The 24,122-nt window shown below is 36.1% G+C and overlaps 1 protein-coding gene across 12 annotated transcripts in view; it reads right to left on the reverse strand.

The window, feature by feature from the left end:
• LOC106059943 (disintegrin and metalloproteinase domain-containing protein 10-like) overlaps nt 1-24,122 on the reverse strand; it is a 149,841-nt gene that overhangs the window by 72,757 nt on the left and 52,962 nt on the right. For all 12 annotated transcript variants that reach the window (XM_056033727.1, XM_056033733.1, XM_056033731.1 and 9 more), the window contains 6 exons: nt 20,744-20,865; nt 11,738-11,909; nt 11,308-11,413; nt 7,551-7,700; nt 7,274-7,393; nt 1,836-2,013 (listed from right to left, as the gene is read on the reverse strand). In XM_056033727.1, coding sequence (XP_055889702.1) covers nt 1,836-2,013; nt 7,274-7,393; nt 7,551-7,700; nt 11,308-11,413; nt 11,738-11,909; nt 20,744-20,865 — 848 coding nt within the window. The remainder of the gene's footprint in view (nt 1-1,835; nt 2,014-7,273; nt 7,394-7,550; nt 7,701-11,307; nt 11,414-11,737; nt 11,910-20,743; nt 20,866-24,122) is intronic.

Raw genomic sequence — 24,122 nt, forward strand, 5'->3', positions numbered from 1 at the left:
AGAAAATTAACTGTAAAATAAGTCTAAAAAGTGATTTTCAATAATCGCTTCTAGTAAATTACTTTCTTATTTTAAAATCCTGAACAACCTTTTGTCGATATTTTTGAAGAAAATGAAGTCATTTGACATAAATTTGTTTTAAGTTTAAAATTCAGAACAAAGATATTGATAAATAAACTATAGTGATGTAGTGTCAAAGAATATAAGTGTAATATTAGTCAATTATGTGATTTCAAACAATTATTTGAAATAAATTATTTTTTATAAAACAATATTCTGAAACAACTTTATAGTTAATGAAATATAAATCAGTATAGATATTTTTATTTAGCATTTATATGCTATTTACATTAAAAAACCGGAACAATGTATTAAAGATCATGTGTTTATTGCAACTTTTAAGCATGGAAATAAAATACTCGTTGGCATTAATTTGTTTTTCACAAAACATCCGGAACAATCTATTATAGATACTTAAAACTATAGCAATATTCCTGAATGAAAAATTAAAGGTTAAATCAGATTTGCAATAGCCTTTAGTGTTATTTGTTAAACTAATCGTGAAGGACAGACCGACCAAGAGATAAAACGCACACAAATAAGCTTCTTTTATTCGGATGGGAGCACTAAACAAAAATAAATAAAATCTGATTTTTTAAAAAAGTTTCAGAAATAGGTTTAGCATAGTGACATGTTGCGACGTTACGCTACAGCACGAAAGTCGCTGCATAAAAAGTCCATTTAAAAAATGTGAGTGATATTTACATACAAAGTGCATTATTAGCCTTTATAAACAAACAGAAATGTTTTCTTTTAATTTTAGCAGCTAGTTGACCATAAAAAACATCTTTAACTATTATTTATATTTGTTGTAAACATTTCTTGTACATTTTATAAATATATTTGACTTAGTGATACTGAAAATACACAAAAATTGTCCATCTTTGTTAGCATATTGTAACATTGCCTCCCTTACATTCACGTAATTGTTTTAGAATTGGTGTATTTTATGAAAAAATCGCTTGCATAATTAATTTTATAAATTAAACAGTTTGCTTTTAGAAAACCAAAAGTAGTTGTTGCACCTAAACTTTTCAAGCCGCATTTAATGGTGAAATAATATTTTTCATATCTCTTCTAGTTTTCGAGATCTGAGTGTGACAGACTGACATTTTGCACAAACCTAATAGCGGCTTTTTCCCCTTACGGGAGCCGCGAAAAAGGAAACAGTCATTATCAATCATCAAACTATAGATCTATGCAACTTCAAAAATAATCTAACACATCCATAACATTAAAGAAGATTACCCATCACAAATCAAAATTCTCAATTAGAAACAGACAAAATAAATACCTAGCACTCTTAATATTAATAGCAGGAGATGTAGAATCAAACCCAGGACCTAGATCTAAAGATTGTTGGTTAAGAAGAGAAAACATCTGTAAAAAAGTATGTACCATGAAACGGAAAGCTATTCAATGTGACACCAGTGATGAATGGTTTGGTTTTAGGCACATCGGCACAATTTAGGCCATGTCGTGCCTGCAGTCCCTTAAAAACTACTCTCTCTCTAAACAACAAGGGCCAGATTTTATACAGTCATATCATTAAAATCAAGGTCTATTCACAGTTAAAATAGTAAAGGTAGTAAAAATTTAATTATAAATTTAGAAAACCAAAAGTAGCCGTTGCACCTAAACTTTTCAAGCTGCATCAAAGGTGAAATAATACTTTTCATTTCTCTTATAGTTTTCGAGATCTGACTGACATTTTGCACAAACTTAATAGTGGCTTTCCCCTTACAGGGGCCGCTAAAAATTAGACTAAATCTTACATTCAGGTGTAGCCACCCATGCGAGGCCAAGTGTTCCACCATCAAAGTCTCTGTAAGTAAAGGTATGAACTAAGCAAAAACTGTCATGATTTTCAATAGATGTTAAATCAAGAAAGTTGCTGACATCCAAGTTGTCAGAGCAATATCTGCTATCATATACATCACATTCTGTCATTATCTGTCAGAAAAAGAAAAGATTAAGACAACTGAAACCATAAATGACTAATTCATTGTCAAAAGTTGCTCAGTATTCATTACACTTCTATATAATGAATAAAATTGTCATGGTCAACAAAAGTGTATTTGTATATTTTCATAAATTAAAAAAAAAAAATTGTTATCAATCATGTAACATAAATGGGGTTAATAGTGCTGATATAAATGATGAGTAAACATGACATTAATATATAAAAGCAGAACTAAGGTACATAAAATAAATTAAAAAAAAAAAATTGTTATCAATCATGTAACATAAATGGGGTTAATAGTGCTGATATAAATGATGAGTAAACATGACATTAATATATAAAAGCAGAACTAAGGTACAGTGAGAGAGGAAGGTGAAAGAAAATTTGATGACACATTGATAAAATCCAACCACTGACCTTCCAAACAACCCCATTGCCTAGCAGTGACCAGCCACCAGCCTAACAACTAACTTGACCATTCAGGGTCATATGCGACGCATCTAGAGCTTTTCACATTTTCCATTCACTCTCACAAACACAATTATGTTTTAGGGTCAACACAAAGTGAAGCCTGAAGCTTATTCCAAAGACAAAGACCCTAATTGAAATTGCATCCATCACTAGCAGAATAACAGGAAGAAATAATACATGATATATAGATAGCTTCAGAAGTGGTAGTAAGTAAACAAATGAAACATAGATGGGTCTTGGAGTTTTAGTGCGGAAAAAAATTATTGATAAACATGACATTAAAATAAACTAGCAGCACGAGGGTATTGTGGTTATTGAGAGAAGAATGTGGAAGAAAATATAGATAGTTCCTCTGAAAAGGATTCAAAGCATAGACCTCCATTTCCTCTTCTTCATCACCAACATAGTAATTAGCTTCTACACATGAAAAAATCTTAAGCTTCAAAATTATTTTTTTTTTTAAATATTAAAATTACACATGTATTGAAGATAGTATTTGCAAGCTCTTCTTTCCTAATTAAAGATTATAACTTTTAATTTCCCTATAAACTTGAAGATGAACATGAAGTCTGATCTTCGATTTGAAAAGCTGATTACATAGAAGAAGTATATCCAGTGGCAGAGCAGAATCAAGACAACTAGAGATGATTTAGGTGCAGTCAGTGATTAGTGTGCACTACATGTCACTAGTAAAATCATTGTATGCTTTACTACATTATTGGTAAAGATGCTAGCCTTGTCATGTATATTGTTATAAACCTGGTGGTGGCACAGATGTGGTGTGAGTGTAGTCAGCCGACGCAAATCGCCCCAGGCCAGCGCTAGACGAGCGGTCAACCATGACGAGTTACGACGGTCAGCTGAGACGAGTGTCAACACGGCAGTTCGGGAAGGATCGACGTCGTGAACAGAGCTCAGGAGCGTCACCAGAGTTGTAGTCATCTGACCACCTAGAAACGTCGAGCGGCGTTCTGTCCGGTACGAGAAGGCCAGTAGGGACCCTATATAAGAGCGGAGGTGTCGCAGTCAAGACGGTTTCGGCAGGGGTTCAGAGCCCGGTTCACTACAGTCCGGTCGACTACAGCACAGTTCAGCGGTGTGGTTCTGTACGGAGAATTACTACGGTTCAGTGCGGAGTACTGTCAAGTACAGTTGAGACGACTGGCGTCTTGATCTTGGTCTGTGATCGAGTCCGACACAACGAGCCTAGTGTGTGAAGTCAGTCCTGAACTGTTGAACCCAGTGCAAGCCCGGAACGAGACGGAGAGGCCAGTGCAAGAGTTGATACGGCGGAACTGTGTCATCGGAGAGATATTTGTACAGTGTACGTGTTGCCAATTGTACAGTATTGGCTGTTATTTATTCAACTATTTAAGTGTTACGTTACTTTGGAGCCCTGAGTTGTCAAGTTCTTTAAGTTGGTGGTGTATGGTGCAGTTTGCAGAGAGCCTGGATAGTGAGATTCGTAACAATATTTATGGAATTGGGAGACAAAGGAGGTGGATGTGGGAAACATATAGAATGATGGCTGTCTGGCTTCACAGGAAATGTTACAGTTTCTTGCGGAGGCATATTATATGCATTTAAAACTGCTAAAACAACAAGGCCTATCACAAAAACAAGATAAAGGACTAAGTCCAGACGGTTAGATACTTTAATAAAGTTTAACGCATAAAGGCCACAGTCAAGTTGTTGTCACCTTGAATTCCTAACACCAACTGAATAATACAAGCTTAACCCCATTATAAGTGACATCACTAAATGTCATGTTCAAAGTTCATCAACTATGGTGCATCTCTATACTAAGTGCCTAACAAATTGTAACAACCAAAACACAATTCAGATTTAAAAAAAAAAAAAACTTTACTAAAACAAATTTTTTTTAAGAACTCCAATGTGCTACTACTGGACTACCGCTGCCTTTTCTCAAATCAAATTAGGTTCCTCTAGTCACTAGATCTATGTTTTTTTAAAATCATTCATAGTAATATCAAAGTGTGTATGTGTAAAAAAAACACCACCTTATTTTATAATGAATTGGGTCTAAAAAATTCAGACAATATTATTACTTGCTATACTAAACCTTCCTGAGTCAAGTCTCACCAAAGTTACGTTTTTTGTTTTATTTTTTACAAAGCAGTGGCTGAGTGGTTAAATGCTTGGCTTACGAATTTTGGAGTCCTGGGTTAAAATCTTGGTGAAGACTGAGATTTTGAATTTTGGGATTTTTAGGGCGTTCCTTTTATAGTGTAAAATACATGTTTGACTAACCATGCCGATGTGCTATTTTCTTTTGTCTGACCACTAAAAATACAATTAACACTATTGTATAACCGTTAAACGCGCAAGGGAAAAAAACAGGGTACTCTTGTGTTAAAGCCTCCGCGCGGTGTTGATTCTTGACAATATGTCTAGTGTAGATCTGACTGGAAGTAATGCTGACCTCAACTACTTAAGTAACACCGGCGAAAGGCCGAAACAATCAAATATGTAGTCGACGCTGATATGTTGTTCTATAAAGATATTTAATACTCAAGAAGGGAATCGTCCGATGTCAGCTATGCCCGTAAATCCGTATATCTATTGTACTCAAGTCTACTACTCTACAAGAAGCGTCTTCCTTTTTGCGTCACTTAGAGCGTTCTTATTTTTTAAAGATCTGTCACGTCACTTGTCGCTAATTAAAACTTTCCCCTTATTCCCGAAACAAATAACTAATTCCTAATCATGTCATAACACTTGTCATAATGGACTGCACACTCAGTACACTATATAGGCCTACACGTGTACGTCTATCTATCCAGGTTGTTAAAATCAGTCTATTTACTTTCTGGGCTGGGAGGGTGTGTAACTATTTTAGTGTAATGAACATGCTTGACTAGCCATGGCTCGTCTGACCACTCCACATTAAGCAAACACTATTGAATAACGCGTAATGAAAAAAATTCAGGGTAGTCTTGTAGTATCATCGACTACACACGTACAGTACACTAGGCATGTAGCCTATATCTAGATGACCAGGTTGTTAAAATCAGTTGGGCACAGTCTTTTTACTTTATGGTCAAGAGAAGGTGTGGATTAAGATTTTTTTTTCTAGAGTTGGTTATCCAATTGCTTTAAGATCTATACAGGCCTAACTGTCGATTCTTAGAGCTCAATAATTAGTCTTAAGACTATAAAAAGGGTGTACTTGATGTTCCTGCAGTTAAAAAATTATTGTTTGCCGCAATGAATTGATCAAAACCACTAAATATAATATTGACCTAACTCACTAATCACTATAAACAGAAATAATTAAACACCTCCACATGGCTCACAAAAAAATTCGGAACAATCCCATTCATAATATTGCATAGAAGCTTTTAGCAAAAAATGTTTAACAACATTTTATTATAATGCTACTTTCAATTGCAAATATTTAATCTCATGACTTCTACCAGCATCTTACTTTACCCTCTTCAAATGCAGACTGACTAAAAAGTTAACTGCATCATTTTTTTGATAATCAAAGTTATTGATATCACATGACCAGAAAACAGGGATGTGCGTTTCAACATAATTTAAAACAACAATTAATAAGTAGGTTTTCATATTATCTCGTGAACTGCAGTGCTGCATTGCTGCGAAAGGACACTTAACTAAAGGAAATTTTGTTTTTTTTGTTTTTTACCCAATTGTTTTTTTTGAGGATTCGAATAAGAGATTGACCTTTTACAAAACAATTAGATATTCATTATAAGACATCAGTTAGGCCAGGTTCACATTTAATTTCACATTCACTTTCACCTATCCTTTGGTCTGCTTGACCGCTGGGGCACCACACAAGATCTGTCAACCTTCTTTCTCCATTCTTCTCTGTCATTTGTCTTTGATAGAATTTCATTATGATGTTCTTTTTGAAAATATTGATTCTGGCCTTTTTACCTGCCTGGGTGGACAACTTCGGAAGCCGATTTTGAGTTTGTGTTTCCACACAAACTGTCTTTGTAACCTTGTTTTTAAAGGGATTACAGTAAAATTCACCCAGATACCCCCTTTTATATCCCCCTCCTTTCCTGTTAAGATGTTCATAAGGTTCAAGATAAAACAAATCCCTTTTATGAACCTTTTGAACTAGGAAAGGATTTTATCCTGTGGCCAGGATGAGGAATTGTCTCTTCACCTACCCCTCTCTCTGGAGGCCCCTAGCAACTAGATGATCATTTAATCACATCCGTTTGGTCATGGGTCATGGTACCTTAAGTCAACACAATGGGTTTCCCCATCCCATGTGAGGCTGGAGGCTAGAGCGTACTTGTGGTAGCCCACTCGAGGCCCTATTTGCTCTCAGCCTTTCCGCTTCTCCGGGCAGACATTTCCACGGAGGCACCACGCTGAGGCAACAGGAGCTTTTCCCTGGTCCAGATAAGTGATAGGATAGTAGCACATTGAGAAAGCTAAAAGCATGAAATGATGCTAAACAAAAACAATTGCTAAAAAATATTTCTAATCACACAGATTTATTGTTAGTCTAGATCTATTAAAATTGAATTACATTACTGATCCAAACTAGTTGATACAATTACATTTAATACTTCTTTTTTTTTTAAAGTATTTTTTATGTTTCTTGTTATATGATTCAGATGTTCAGTTAGAATTGAAATACTACATATTAGTGCAGCATGGCAGGAGTTTGAACCCCAGACCTTCAAGACAGCAGTGCAAAGTGCATACCACACATTATTATCATTTACACAAATGTATGTCAATTTAAAAGTACAATGTATTTTTTTAACTTACTATGGATCGCTGCAACTGGAATCTAACATTTCTGTAATTACCAAAACTTGTAACTGGATATATATCATTTAAAGCCTTTATGTGACTTGCAAATAAAGATAAAATTTCTTCTTTAGCAGCCTGTAATAAGAGATGAAGTAGTTTATTGTATAATCAAACAAAACATCGATGCCTAATAATTGTTTCATTATATAAGCAAATTAGACAAAGTAATGGAATGTGAAGTAAAAAATTTAAAAAAAATTGCCCTGGCAAGAGAAAATGATATGTAACTTACTCCTGGATGTTTTTTTTCCATATGTTTAAAAAGTAAATTATCTGCTCTTAGACTCATGAAGCAAGTAGTTTTGTCAGTTATTAGTTGTCTTTTTGATCTTGAATACTTCATATTGACTTCTTTTGTGTACATATTGTACTCTAAGGGAATCTATCAAAATTCAAAATGTGTATTTTAAATATTACACATAGAAGCTAGGTGTGGAAAAATATCTTAAATACCTAATCTAAAAAATCATCAGACTTATAATATAATTTCTATGGATAACAATCAAAATTTATGGTCATACATTAAATCTAAGTAAATGAATACAACAGGAGTAGCTCTTTTAAAAAAAGAAAATAACTTAACACATATGAAAGTAAAGCAACCATGGAATGAGATGCCTGATTCAGCTAAAAAATCCAATAACTAGCAGAGCCTACATTTTTAATTAACATTCTTAGCTAGACTAACTCATGGATAAGGGCAGTATGTAATTTTCATCTCTCTTTTGAAGGAACATCTGTAATTTATAAAAAAAAAAATAAAGCTGAATTGAAGAAGTAAGACTCTTTCCAAACAAAATTTAGATTAATTTTTAGTAGGGTAATCTTCTCGGAGAAGTGGTAAAAACAAGAAACGTTTGCCTCAATAGATTATTTATTTATTTAAAATAACTGAAATGAATTTTAACAGAAATCAGGAATGACAATAAGGAAACAACATATCTTGGAAAAAAGTCCATTCTTTAAGGTCCTTAGTCATGTCAGAAAATAATTGGACAATTAAAGGAGCACTGATTAATAAATTTTAATGGCTTTTGCAAGCTGTTCAAGGTAATTTATTAATTCTCACATACATGTCAATGTTTCCCTTTCAGACCTAGGGGCAGATAATGAAGAGCTCATCTGTTGTTGTTGTTGTTTTTTTACTGATGTTTAACAAGGGTATCATGTGATAAGCACAATTAATAACCAATTTTACCTTCCCAGGGGTGTTTTAAATTTTTAGAAGTCCCAAGTTACAGTCTTCACTGAGATTCAGTTCAGTACTAAGCAGTTAACACTTTACCACTCAAACACTATACCATATAAATAATGTTTATTTTTAAATTTATATACCAAACAGTAACTATTCTATAGTTAGTACTACAACCTATACCTTTAACCACTCTTATTTTCAGTATTATATTCCACAACTTCATCCAGAACTTCAATCATTCTTCAATCATTTCATTTTATTCTTCAGCTTCCCTTACTACTTTTCAAACTTGGTTGTAGCATAGGTTGTAGCTAGATTATAACCTGGTTTCTTCTTATCCATAAAAATTGGAGTTGAGTTTGAGTTTTTGGATTGAATAAAGCTAAACTCACTTAAATAGATTTAGTAATTTCTTGTTTAGTAGCTCAGATCACTATAATCTTTTAATTTTTGACTTCAATGTGCAGTAGATAATTATTAGCTTTACTATCAACTTTATATGTTAAGGGTCTATGACTAATCTTCTAATAATACTACAATAATGTTATTTTATAATATACCTAGAAAAAACAAATCTTTAGAATTAAGAAAATGACATTTATTTCTCATATATTTGTTTTTTACATTTAATTGATGTAAAATAAATTTTTGCACATGTTAATTACATTTGGTAGACTACATATACAGTTCTCATTTTATCAACTAAGGTATTCAAAGATATGGCTAAATATGAAGAGTTTCATCCCCTAACATAATTGAACACATTATTTCTTCCACATCCATTATCAGATCAAGTTGAAACTTTAAAAAAGTATTTATTGTACCGAACAAAAAAAACATGAATCAATTTAAAAACTTAACCAATTAGTCAATTAATTATTGGTAATTAATTATTTAGTTTGATATCAAATAAGGGGAATAACTTCTACATTTAGTAGTAAGTGCAGCATTCTTTCCCATAGATAAGCTTTTTTTTTTATAAATATTTGCTTGTTTCAAAACTTCATGTCTCTTTTCGCTTCCTTATATAGTGTCTTATAGTGAGCTTGACTGAGTTAAGCTAGGTTTTAATGGATCCTTATTTTCTCAGATGAACACAAGACTCAGGAATGAACAAGCCCAGTAATAATCCAAGAAATTCTGAGCACTTAAGTTAATTGCATCAGTTAAAATCACAAAACTGAAATCGTATAAATAGTTTTGTTAAAATAAAATATCTATCTATCAGTGGCGTAGCAAGATACCAGTGGGCCCGGGTTTAAGAATATATTGGTGGGCCCCTCCCCTAATAAGACAAATACAATGTATGGCAAAACAATTGAGCAATCTGAATGTATCTGTACATTTACCAAAAGACATTCCAATGCAAGAAGAGTAGCTTTTTAATAATCTTATTACGCTTGACTCTGTTGTCTCCAACACGAATTCAAAGTCAATGTTTATACAATTTTAAACAGAATTTAATGAGTAAACAGAGTTTCAAATATATAAAGAAGAGTTCTAGTTCCCATTCTACACAATGACATTCCTAAAACACTTCTAGGTGTCAAACTTTGAAGCATTGATACAAACTAGTAACTAGTTCTACGTCCATTATTTAACAGTAAATAGATCAAATAATTATTTACTAACATTTTTCTGCCCTTTTAAGTAGCAAAGTAAGAAACCAGTGCATCTATTTCTAAATGCGCAAGAGGCTTCTTCTGATGAAACAATGCACAAATGCCATTGTAGTATCCAGTCATGTTGGAAGCACCATCATAGCTTAAGCCTTGCAGTTTAATTAAGGATAAATGGGGATTTTTAAAATATTATTTGTTCAGCAATTCTGCTGATGTCTGATTCTAACAAATATGAAAACCTAGAAATGACTATCTAATTTCTTTTTCCTTTGGATGTTCCGTCATCGGAGATCACTAGCAGTATCAAAAAAAAATAATAATACGAATTGGGTATCAACTTTTTATTTGTCTAGAGTGCTACCACTAATGAAAGAGACAAATGGTACAGAATGGATGTCCTAAAGTAACAGTATGTTAGCAAGACACAGAGAGATCCTGAAGTTCTGTTAGAATCACCAGAGACTGAAAAGATGTCAGTCTTAGTTTTGTAATTCAGAAACCATATGTATGACACAAGTACAAAAAGATGACTTTACATACTTTAAATACAAAACAAATAAAAAACATATTAAGCTTTGAAAAAATTGAATAATTTGCAGCTGTATCGAAATTTTAATTAGTGCAACTCGGGACTATCCATACTTCTTAAACAAACTCTATCCATCCCCCACCATTCCTGTAGTACCCATAAGTGTATAATTATAAACAGACAAGAAAAAAAAGAATGGGACAATATGGAGACGATTGTCACCTCAAACGCACTATTAGGTTTAGCCACCATTACAATTCACAAAATCTGATGGAAAGCAAATCCTTACATTAAAGCTTAAAACACTGCTTTTTAAGTTTATATAAATTCTGGGACAAAGCTCAGGATATTTTGAAGGAACTTTTTAAATTCTATATTTTATCGGTTTTTACAAAAGTTTATTTATTTTTTCACTTTGGTGTCACCCCAAAGTTCTCAACTAGTCAAGAGTCATGGGCCCAGGTTCATTGAACCCCTTCGTGCCATGGATGCTACGCCACTGCTATCTATATGAATCCTTTCTTAATCATCAAGTGTAATGTAACAAGCTATTTTTACTTTTCAGTACATAAGTGTTAATTTGAAATGAAGTATAGTATTCTTAAAGCAATAGTATATAAATCTAAACAGGACATATAATTACTTCTTTTTCATAATTAATATGTACGTCTTTAACAGGTCTCCATTTGTCTTTTAGTTTTCTGTATATATCTTCATTACCACATATTCCAGATGCTGCTCTTTTATGCCTAAAAAGATTTTTAAAAAATATGTTTAAAAAAAAATATATTTGTTCAGTGACATTTTGAACTAATTAATAATATTAATGTCTTGAAAGAATTTAGCCAACAAGTATTTCTTTTCAAAAGTAATTTTTGGTAATCAATTAATATACACTACATCCACTGTTAGAGAATGAATGTTTTTGCTACAATCAAAACAATATTGAGATGTCACTTGCTTATTGCATCATATGATGTTTATATATTTTATTGTACAAAAACAATTATAAAGATGATAAAGGGTGCATATTATATAAATGTATCTGCAGGAGTTTTTTTTTTAACTCATACCTGTATGGATCAAGATTCATTTGAGACTCTGGGTATATTATGCTGTGAAAATCTGCATGTTTAAAATGATTCCTAGCTGGTACTATGTGATATGTAGTATGTCCAGGTATTATAATGTGGCCAGATAGACTGCCCTTAATGACAGACAAATGAACAGAACTAGTGGAGTCACCTGCCAAGAGAACACAAAAATTATAATATTTATAGTATTAATAGTCAGGGCCGGTCTTAGGCCACTGCAACCTAAGTGGCTGCAGTGGGCCCCGCACTTTCATAGCCCTGCGCGAATTCTAGTTGTAAATTATGTCTACTAAATTAAAACATTTTCACTTAGGCCTATAATTGAAGTGTTCCTGGAATTCTCCTGAAATTGCAAAAAATACAAAAAAGTCATTAAAATCTCCTGAAATTATTAAAATCTTCTGAAAACTCATCAAATCTAGTTAAAAACAGACAAAATTGTAATTTCGGGGTGTCATTCAATATGGCCAATCCAACTCGCGATAAAAAATAATGGCATTGTCAGCTTTCATTTAATAAAAATTTTATAATGAGGTGAATTTTAACCAATATAAGAAGTTCAAATACTTTATTTACTTTAATAGTCACTGGCATACAAATATAGATCTAAATCTATCTCGATGTCTTAAAAAAATCAAGTGATATTTTGCTAGTCGATAGTAAGTCTAAAAGACAGATTTGAATGTTTATCAGCTTTTTTTAGAAAACAACAATCTACTGTAAACTACTCATTAAGTTAATTTTAAAGAATGAATAAAATGCAAAGACGAATTTAGTTTCTAATACAAAATCTTAATTTTCACTTATTATCCTTATCCCTCCCAGACTGGGTCCCCGCAATCCGTTATGCATAGGGCCCTGTAATCTGTAGGAGTGGCCCTGTTAATAGTTTATTCTATCTATTAGAGTTTTTTGTTCACTAAATTGTACTATTTTACTCTGAAAGGCAGCAGATAATAATAGTATTAATAGTGAAATGTATTTGAACTCAAATGGATTTGAAGCAGCAGGGACAATTCATATGTCACGTCCACTTTTCTAAAATATTCTTCTTCAATATCACCTCTAATCTACTTTAAAATGTCTACCATATTTTTAATAAATAAAGTTAATATATTACAAATATATCTAAATGAGCAGATAACTGCAGATAGCCGTGCAACAGTTGAAACTCTATTTATTACAGAGTATATACAAACACTTCTTAGTCCCATCAGTTGCAGCTTTCTTGTCTGCTTGCATTTTAACCCCCCCCCCCCCCCCGCCCCCCAAAAAAAAACATACAATACACACTCCACTTTTAATTAAACAAATCTATACCAACAACACACTTTTTGGCCCTTGTATATTCTGTATAACAGATAGCATTACAATAACATCATTAATTTTTAATCCTCCGATAGAAATCCCCATTCCCAACCACAAACTGTTAGCTCCCCCTACCTCCCCTTTTTTTTTTTTCTTTTGCATCCCTCAGATGAAAGGAAAGTAATGTATAGTTTTAAACAAAGTATATTGTTACGAATCTCACTATCCAGGCTCTCTGCAAACAGCACCATACACCACCAACTTAAAGAACTTGACAACTCAGGGCTCCAAAGTAACGTAACACTTTAATAGTTGAATAAATAACAGCCAATACTGTACAATTGGCAACACGTACACTGTACAAATATCTCTCCGATAACACCGTTCCGCCGTATCAACTCTTGCACTGGCCTCTCCGTCTCGTTCCGGGCTTGCACTGCGTTCAACAGTTCAGGACTGACTTCACACACTAGGCTCGTTGTGTCGGACTCGATCACAGACCAAGATCAAGACGCCGTTCGTCTCAACTGTACTTGATAGTACTCCGCACGGAACCGTCGTAATGCTCTATACAGAACCACACCGTTGAACTGTGCTGTAGTCGACCGTGTTCTGAACTCTTGTCGTGAACCTCCTTTCTGAACCTTGCTGTATTGAGCCCCTTTTCTCGACCGTCTTGACTGCGACACCTCCGCTCTTCACCTCCCTACTGGCCTTCTCGAACCGGACAGAACGCCGCTCGACGTTTCCAGGCGGTCAGATGACTACAACTCTCGTGACGCTCCTGAGCTCTGTTCACGATGTCGATCCTTCCCGGACCGCCGTCGATCCTTCTTGAACCGCTGTGTTGACACTCGTCTCGGCTGACAGTCGTAACTCGTCACGGTTGACCGCTCGTCTAGCGCTAGCCTGGGGCGAATTGCGTCGACTGACTACACTCACACCACTACCCCCATCTGTGCCACCACCAAGTTTATAACAATATAATAAGACAACCACACAACAAAATTTTTAATTGTAAATGATAGAATTGCTAATAAATAATTTATTGAAGCTTTGCTCTTCCAGCGGAACAGTTCGAAAAGAGAACATCACTATTTGCTACTTAATCCACCCTTTACATGTTTTTTTTTTATTTTGTCACTCATAGATCTAGATTTAGAGCAGGGGTGGACTGACTATATGGGCATTCGGGCAAATGCCCGGTGGGCCGGTCTGGTCGTGACCAGAGAAAAATTATTTTTTAAAAATTAAGAAAACTAAAAAAAAAAGTGACAGCAGCAAGAAACAGATGCCCGAACATTTTTTTTTTGGACAATTTTGTTTGGAATTCAACAAGAAAATCAAAATCTTTACAATATACAAACTGTACTTATTATCATTCGCAAAACGTTAGACCATATTTTTTAATGTGTACGAGCAGCATGGGCTTCAACACTGCTTTGTTTATTCAAGGTTGAACTTGGCGGATCATTTTGCTGGTCGGCGTGTACATTTGATGGCACTCCCATTTATTTTTGACGCAATTATGTTCTTTTTTGAAGCAACATTTGTAATCTATAAGTAAACCCAAAAGTGTCCAAAACATTTAATAATATTGTCACGAATCTAGGGTAAACACTCAACAAAGAATAAAGGTGAAGAAATGATAGATGTTTATCTACAAGATATTTTTTTTAACAAGACCTTAGGGTTAGACAGTTAGACGATCAGAATTAACATAAATGTCGTATGTTGTCTATGTATTCATTTAGCTGCTCTGGCCTGCATGGTTCTCTGTCTCCGCCACTGCCTTCCACTAACATACACCGTTCACTGTTGCCGCCTATGTCTTAACGTTCCAAAAGGGTTCTCTATCTTGCCACTAACACAGGTCACATTACGCGTCCTAGGAACGATAGGGTTTGAGTTTTTGGTACATCGGCACAATTTAGGCCCGTAATCCTTCAAGGATTTCTCTCCCTTCATATCACTAGAGCAAAATTCCATACAGTTAAATCATTAAAAGCAAGGTCTATTCACAGTTAAAATAGTAAAGTTAGTAAAAAATTTCAAAATTTAGTAAAAATCTTTTGTAAATATATATTCACAATTTCACAAATCAATTCTTCTTAGACAACCCCACCTCCCGGACAAAGCACAGTACCTTCCCAGGTTCAACACTATCGAATAGTGTTTTTAGTTGTGCGCTCTAAAAAATTTCCCCTTATATCCTGGTATTGGGGCAATCATTGAGGATATGTTCCACAGTGAGACGAGAATCACAGTACTCACAAAGTGGGGGCTCCTCTCTCTTCAGCACAAAGGAGTGCGTAATGTAGGTGTGGCCAATCCAAAGTCTGGACATGGTCATGCTACCACGCCTTGTCAGACCCTTAGATGAGGGCCGCCACCTGACATCCGCCACAATCTGTCTGAGTTTGTTGTGGGTCTCAGCCTCCCACCCATCCTGCCACTCTCGATAAATGACAGAGGCAATACTTTGCCTCAGGTCGAAGCAAGGAATTTGGGTTCCTGACACCGCTTGATTTAGGGCTCTCTTTGCTTCTCATTCTGCGGTTTCGTTTCCCTCTATGCCAACATGGGAGGGGATCCAGATGATGGTGACATCCTATGGTCAGCTGTTATTTGGTCCAAAAGTTTTATGCTCTTATGTACCAATGGAATGTCAGTCTTTATCCGTCCCAAAGCTTGCAATGCAGATTTGGAGTCGGAGCATATGATAAATTTTCTCCTTTCTGATGCTTTGATGACCATTACTGCAATGCGATTTTGCATGTAATTCGGCCGTAAAGATGGAGCAGCCATCAGGGAGTCTACGGAAGATTTAGTTCCGAAAGGAGCAGGCACACACGACCTTTGTTCCGAAAGGAGCAGGCACACGCGACCTTTCCATCCATTTTGGATCCGTCTGTGTAGATGGTGCCACAAACTCCGTAGCGCTGCAGTTCCCTAAAGTGGACATGTAGCATACTTGGGTCTGTATTTTCTTTTTTGAAATTAAGGAGGGATAAATTTAATTTGGGTTTATTCATTAACCAAGGAGGGTTCTGTGGGATTTCTATTTTAGAGATTTGGTCGATGGGTGGGGTTAAATTTTGGATGGATTCTCTCATTTGAAGGCCCAACGGCCTTCGATTGTATAATTCTACATCTGTAGGGTTAAATATCGAGTCGAAAGCAGGGTTCGTGGGGTTGGATTTTAGCTGGACTATATACTGCATTGCAAGCTTTTTCATTCTTATGTCCATGGGGAGTTCTCCAGCCTCCACGTGGAGACTTGGGATTGGTGATGTACGAAACGCGCCGAGACAGAGACGCAGGGCAGCATTTTGTATGGGCTCCAGTATTTTTTTTATTAGACTCTGCTGCTTCATATATTATGGATCCGTAGTCTAGCTTGGATCGGATTAGACTCCGATATAGCAGCAGCAAGGTGTTTCTGTCAGCTCCCCAGTCCGTATGGCTGAGTACTCTAAGTATGTTTAATGACTTTTGGCATTTCTTCTTAAGTTCTTTAATGTGGGGGAGAAAATTAAATTTGGAATCTAGGGTGAGGCCTAAACATTTTGTAGTTTTCACAAGAGGGATCTTCTTTTTGTGTAAAAATTGTTCAGGATCTGGGTGGATTCCCCTTAAATTACAAAAACGCATGCTAACTGTTTTGGAGTCCGAAAATTTAAAACCATTGTCGTTTGCCCAATTTTGAATTTTATTAAAACATAATTTTCTTTCTAAAGAATTCATGTTTTTGCCATGTGTAAAAATGACAAAATCATCAAGATACAGAGAGCACTCTATGCCAGGGGACAGAGCCTTCATAATACTGTTTATTTTTATCTTAAACAGGGTTACTGAGAGAATGCTGCCCTGGGGTACACCCATTTCCTGGACATAAGTGTCAGAAGACTAAGACTGCTTTATTGATCCTTACGGAAATTTGTTGTGATTACAAGGACTCTTTTCTCATATAAAGACAACACAACAACAAAAATACACATAAATACAACAGACACAACATAAGGAGTTCATTCAGCGACTACACACAGGTATCTTGGTGCTTTTCATGTTCCCTGATCAATGAGTGGCGGTGATAGAGTCTGACCGAGTGAGGTACGAACGAGTTTTTGTACCGCTCCGTTCTTGTTTTGATTGACAGCAGTCGTGGTAGTGTTGTGAGTGTAATTTTTTATGCTTTTATTATGATGTTTTCTAGGCGTCAACCAGCTGCCTACTCGAACCTGAAATTTCCGGTCCTTTAGAAATTCCAACACAAAGCAGAGAAGGTGTCCCTTAAGCCCCATAAGCTCCAGGTCACGTAGAATGCCGTGTTTCCATGTTGTCTTAGGCCTTTTCTATATCGAAAAATACAGCTACCTAGATGTTCTCGTCTAAAAAATGCATTTCTGATAAAAACTTTCAGCCTTAACAGGTGGTCAATTGTTGTCCGCCCCTGCCGCACTGATAGATGGAGATTATATTATTTCTCTCGAGGTATTGTTTATCATCCTTTCCATTGTTTTGCAGATGCAGCTTGTTAGTGCTATTGGGCGATAGTTAGCTGGGTCAGACCCATGTCTTCCCGGTTTAGGTATCGGTATAACTGTGGCTCTCCTCCAGCTGTTTAGGAAAGCGCCTGTTTGTCACACAGTTATAGACCCCTAGCAGGACTGCCAATAAGGGGTTCGGGAAGGTGCTTGAGGAACTGGTAATGAATTTTATCTTCTCCTGGCGCTGTGTCATGTGATTTGTCCAGCGAGTCCCTCAGTTCTTCAAACGAGAACGGTTTGTTATAATCTTCATTGTTCTCAGATCTGAAGTCAATGGGGTGTCTTTCTTCCCTGATTTTGACTTTTTAGAATTCTGGCGTGTAGTGTGCAGTGGATGATTTATCTGCTATTGAGGATGCAAGGCAGTCAGCTATATCTCTGGGGGATGTAACAGTTCGTCCTTGGTTTCTCAAATGCCCTATTGCATTTGATTCTTTCCCTTTGATCCGCCTTACTGCCTCCCAAACTGCTCTAGCAGAAGTTTTGGAATCCAGACTGCTAACAAAATTCTCCCAAGAATTCCTTTTGGCAGACCATATAGTATAGTTTGTCTATCCTTAGCTCTAGCTATCCTGGATAGCTTTAGATTTTCCTGCGAAGGATTCTTTATAAATCCAGCCAGACGTTTTTTCCTATCGCCAATAACACTTTTGCAAGCTGTATCAAACCAAGGTTTCCTAAGCCGTTTTGGGTTAGCGGAGGTTAAGGGACAACTTTCCGGGCAATATCAAGTAGTTTGCTAGCAAAGATATCAGCTGGGTTCTGTTCTTTAAGTCTATTTTATGTGATATCCTCGGAGCATCTTTTTGGGAATTCTTCCCTATCGGCTTTATTCAGCTTCCACCGCTGAGGTCGTCCCAATGATGGGGAGATTGTTAGTAAAGATGATAGGGAAGTGATCACTTCCCGTAGATCATTGCTTACTGACCATTTAAAGTCGTCCAGGAGTCCGGGGACCATACGATGAGGTCAATGCATGTGAGAGATCCAGCTCCTGGGTGAAAGTAGGTCGGTGATGCATCATTAAGTACCGGTATGCATAAATCATGTTGGAGGAAGATATCCTACAGTATACGACCTCTTGTGTCAGTGTTGTTGGATCCCCACATAGTGTTATGGGCATTGAAATCCCCAAGAATTATGTATAGCCAAGGGAGTTGTTTTATGAGGTTCTCCATGTCTGTTGGATTCAATGGAGCGCCTGGAGGTAGATACAGGCTGCAGCAAGTGATAACCTTGTGAAGGGTTATCCTAGCTGCTAAGGCTTGTAGTGTGGTCTGTAGCTCTACCTTCTCATGAGGGACGATGTCCTTCACGAAGATACAGACTTCACCTGATGCTCTCTCCGCATCTTCAATATTCCTGCTGTAAGCACTCTAGCTTCGGAAACTGATAATATCTTTCAGAAATGTTTCCTGAAAGCAGACAGCTAAAGGAGTCTCAGAGTCCATCAGTAGCTGCATTTCTTCATAATTGGTCTTGAGGCATCTATAGTTCCACTGCTCAATTCTGGAATCTATGGCTTATTCTAAATGACCCACTTGGAGCTATTAGGCCTTGGGAGGCCCTCGGAGGGGTTTCCCTTTATTCCAGTGACCTTAGTATTTTTAGACTTAGGTTTGGGTGGAGAGGAGGACACTCCCTTTTGGGGGAAGTCTTTCTCTCTGGAGAGAAAAGATTCCTCTGGTTAGAGCAGAGGCTATTTCCTCCTTCCTCACTTTGGGTATCTTATATTTCATTTCTCCCCTTAGGGAGTTGGTCAACCTCTAACTCAGTAGAGGAACTGCATAATCTTCCTTACATTTATATATTGTTTTCGAAATGGTGTATTTTTATGAAAAGATTTGAAAAACAAAACGGTTTCCTTTATGAAAACAAAAAAAAAGCCCTTGCACCTAAATTTTGCAAGCCACAGCGCATGGTGAAATAAGGTTTTTCATTTGTCTTCTAGTTTTTAAGAGTGTGCAGACAGACATTTTACACAAGCCTATAAGCAGCTTTTCCCTTTACCAGGGCTGCAAATAGAAAAAAATTTTAGTGCATGACATAGTTCAGGAAAGTTATATTCAACAAAACAATCCTCCAGAGATTGGAAAACTCTTGATTCCTCCTTTATAAAATGACTCAGGACAGCACTTATCAAACTCAACAACAAGAACAGCGATAAAACTGTCATTCAAATGATACCAGAACATATAGAACTAGAAGGAAATGAGAAGGCCAAGTGTGGGAGAAGAAACACACAATTAAACATTGCACTCTATCCAGAAGAAATGAAGAATCTAATAGTGAATTAAAAAATAAATTAGAAATGGACAAGCTCTCATCCGAATCACAAGAAAGATGATGTCTACTATAAGCTATTCCGACAAGACCAACGTCTAATCTTTCAACTCAGGACCGGACACAACAGAATGAGACAACATATGTACCAGAAGCTCAAAATTGGAACCAGTTAAATCTGCCCATCTGGAGTTTCACCAGAGAATGCTGACCATGTCTTTCAGAACTGCACTTTTAACAAGAGACCCGAACAAGACACTGGCCCCAAAACACCCCAATAAAATGAAATCTATATGGAGAGCTCTCTGATTTGGAAACCACTGCACAGTTCATCTCACATATTGGTCTAGTCATCTGAAAACTTTAACATAAAAATGAGAACAACAAAGAAGAAGAAATATTTCTTTTCCTTCAGATAGGTTTTAAAAAATTGCAAATAAAATTTACCGTACTTTTAGAGCAGGCTGGAGCACACCAATCTCTGCAATGCTGTGACTAACTCTGTGCGCAACATCATTAAGTGTATTGCAAGAAAGCATATATGTGTAAAAAAAAAATCACAGCCTTGGAGTGGCCTTGATCAGTAAGATATATATATCTCCCAATTGGCTAGTGTTCCAATAATGGAACACTTAGCATAAATTGGTTAATGCCATTCAATAGCGATTCTCAGCTTCCCAAGTTAGGTTAACAGGTGGATGGGGGGAGCTATGAGGAAAAAAGAGAATACCGGTATCAACAATTTTGAAATAATAATCAGGTATGTGGGTCTTCCCAGAAATCTCAATAAAGTCTAGAAATGTATATTTTGTTTAAATTTCATTTTGAATAAAAATAAAAGTACCTTCTAAATTTCCATCATAAATAAAAGATGTATCCACAATTGTTGCTGGCTCACTGCCATAAACAAGTTCATGGTTGTCAGCAAATATTGATTTTGATGGTTGCAGTTCAACTTTAAAAGTTCTAAAAAAATAAAAAAATTAAAATAGGCAAATATGAAGAGACTTAATCATTACAATGTATTTAAAAAAAAACACATGAAGTTAAGATCTAATTGTTACACGAGAAATCACGCACCATGTTAGCATCTTTGAGAAATGCTATTCTAACATTTTCCTTGAGATTTTCTCATTAAAAAATTTGACAATATCCATAATTTTTTTAATAAATCATAGTATAGGACACATCAATTAAATAAGTCATATATTTCTTAATACATTCAACAACTTCATGAGCAAAAAAGCTATCATGAAAAAAAAAATTGATGGGAATAATTAATTTAACATATTTCTAACAAGAAAAACATAAAAAATATTTTTTTTAAAGACAACAACTTCTTTATACAATATATTTAGAGCGATTATTTTGCTCTTAATAACTAATGAGCTAACACTCCTCTCCCAGACCACAAGACAACATCCTGATTAAGTGAATGTATAAGTCTACTAGACTTTATTGTATTCTAATGATAATAAGACGGTTTGCAAAATGTTCCTGAACATTAATTTATGAAACTCTTCGATGAAAAGTACCTACATGAGGAAATACCCGATACTTGATATTTTGGGTTTTTGGCACATCTGCATAATTTAGGCCATGATGTGCCCATAATCACACAATAATTACTTCCTCTATCTAGGTCAAGTGTTAAGAATTATACAATTGAGGTATCAAAAATAAGGTCAACTTACAAATGTTAGTAATCTAATAAAAATCTGTTGTAAAGAAATATATATTTATACTTTGTCCGATCTCCCACCTCCCGGATAAAGCCCAGTAAACTTTCCAGGATCAATGCATCAAACAGTGTTTTGAGGTTGTCTAAAATATTTCCCTCTAATATCCAGGTATCTGGGGCAATCAAGGAGTATATGTTTTACTTATGGCAAAGCGCGATTTACCTTTAAGAGGGGATAAGGATTTAATTGGTTCTTCTCAGTGTTAATTTGCTAGTATTACTTCTTTTCTAGCAAGAATACAAAATTTGGGAATAGAGGATCTGGTGTCATATTTTATCTTTTTTAAACAATATGCGATGAATTTATCAAAGTTATGCTAAATAAAGTAAGAGTCAATCCTGGATAATTTAAGAACTGCAGAATATTTTTGTTTATCTGTAGATTTGAACAGGTCTCATATTATCAGCTCAATGTTATTGTAAACGATTTCCTTTAATTTCTTTTATCTATATTTTATTGATAAATATTTTTCTAGATAAAAATTAGATATTTTCAACAATGACTGGTGTAGGTATAGACATTATCAGAGATGATACAATAATAATTGATACAATAATGATATTATGCCTAGACTAAAGAGGAAATCGTGAAGTCATTTCCTACTTTGCCTGAAAACGCCAAACATCCTAATACTTTTCCTGTAAACACACAGGCACACATACATATTGTTATAACTTAGGGGAGGCAACTTAACGATATACATGTGTTTTTTTTCACATCACAAATACATAGAACAACGTTTACCACAGTCTCTTCATCAGCTCTAGACTTGGGCGGAACTTCGTTATCTTATTTCTAAAGTCAACATCCTTCTCAGTCTAGTCTCTAATAATGAGCACCTTCTGCACTAGCTTGGATGGCGGTGTGCATAACAAGGTTATAACAATATTGTTATGACTCTACGCGACATTGTGTACCAGAGGACATGATAGAGAACAGAGGAAGGAAGATGGCCGATGATTAGCGATGTAAACAAGAAGGCCTGAGCTGTGATTCTAAGTTTGGCTTTAGTTGTAGTTTATAATTGATTATTAAACGTTCTGTTTTATATCACTTTCGTTGAGGTTAATTGCTAAGTTATAGCAATTGGTGTCAGAAGTGGGATCCTCAACGAAAGTGGAGAAGAAGGTCTAGATCTAGGTATAAGACATTGAACGATTCCATTTTCGGGTAGATCAACATAAGTTTTGGTTTTAGTTGATCAACGTTTTGATACGGGATGGCGTCTAAGAAAACACTTAGTCAACTGTCATTACAGGAACTTAGACAGGAACTGAGAGGGAGGGAGCTGAACGTAAGCGGCAACAAGAAGGCACTCATAGAACGTATTAGGCAAAGCATCATAGATGAAGAGCAGGATCCGGACACCTATTTGTTTGAAAAAGAACCGGATATGAGGGAGCATTTTCAATCGATGCAAGAACAAATGAAGGAAGACCTGAAATCAGTAAAGGATGAACTCAAAGACGAATTAGGTAATAAACTGAGCTCAATAGCATCCTTTGTGACCGAATTGAAAAATGACATAGACAGTTTCAAACAACAATTAAGAAATGAGGTCGCTGAATTAAGTTCCCAAATGGTGGGAGATGTTGATTCTAAAATTCAACAATTACGAAATGAAATGAAGGCGGAGCTGCAAAAGAAACAAGATGCGGGTGCCACTGTGACTGAAATGACGGGGAAGATTAAACCACCGGTGTTTGACGGCTCTGTGTCTTGGTCGGTGTATCGATTACAATTCGAGGCGGCGGCGCAAATCAACAGATGGGATACCCAGGCAGAGAAAGCAACTCGTCTTATGTTGGCACTCAGAGGCAAGGCAGCCGAATTGTTACAGACTATGACGGATCGAACAGACTACGATGCCATGGTCAAAACAATGGAACTACGATACGGCAATGAACACCTGCAGGAAGTTTTCAGGATGCAATTAAAGAATCGACAACAGAAAAACGGAGAGACATTACAGGAATTAGCAGCAGACGTAGAACGTCTCGCCCGTCTTGCCTACCCATCGGCAACACAGGAACTTCTGGATGTTCTGGTCACAGATGCTTTCATAGATGGAGTGCGAGATTCGGGACTTAAGAAAGCCATCCGAATAAGCGGAAAACGGAACATCAACGAAGCCCTCATCTATGCCCTGTCCTACGAGGCGGCCGAAGTTTCAGCGAGGAGCATACACTATTGTCGGACGTTAAATGTGGCGGAAGAGGAGGATCTGCCGCGGCTGATTCGAAGAATGGTGGAAAAGGCTTTAAATGAACGGGAACATTATCAGACCTCAAGGCGTAGTAGAAAGACTTTTCGTTGTTGGAATTGTAACACTCCAGGTCATTTACGGAGGAATTGTAACATGTTGTTCCAAGGCCAAGGCTGTGCATCGGAACGTCAACCGCTACGATTCTACGGGCTTAGGGAGCAAGGACTGGCAACCCAGAAAATCGAAACTCCGAGAATATCCTCTCCTTTCAGAGT

The sequence above is a fragment of the Biomphalaria glabrata genome, chromosome 6, assembly GCF_947242115.1.
Source record: "Biomphalaria glabrata chromosome 6, xgBioGlab47.1, whole genome shotgun sequence".
Classification (NCBI taxonomy): domain Eukaryota; kingdom Metazoa; phylum Mollusca; class Gastropoda; family Planorbidae; genus Biomphalaria; species Biomphalaria glabrata.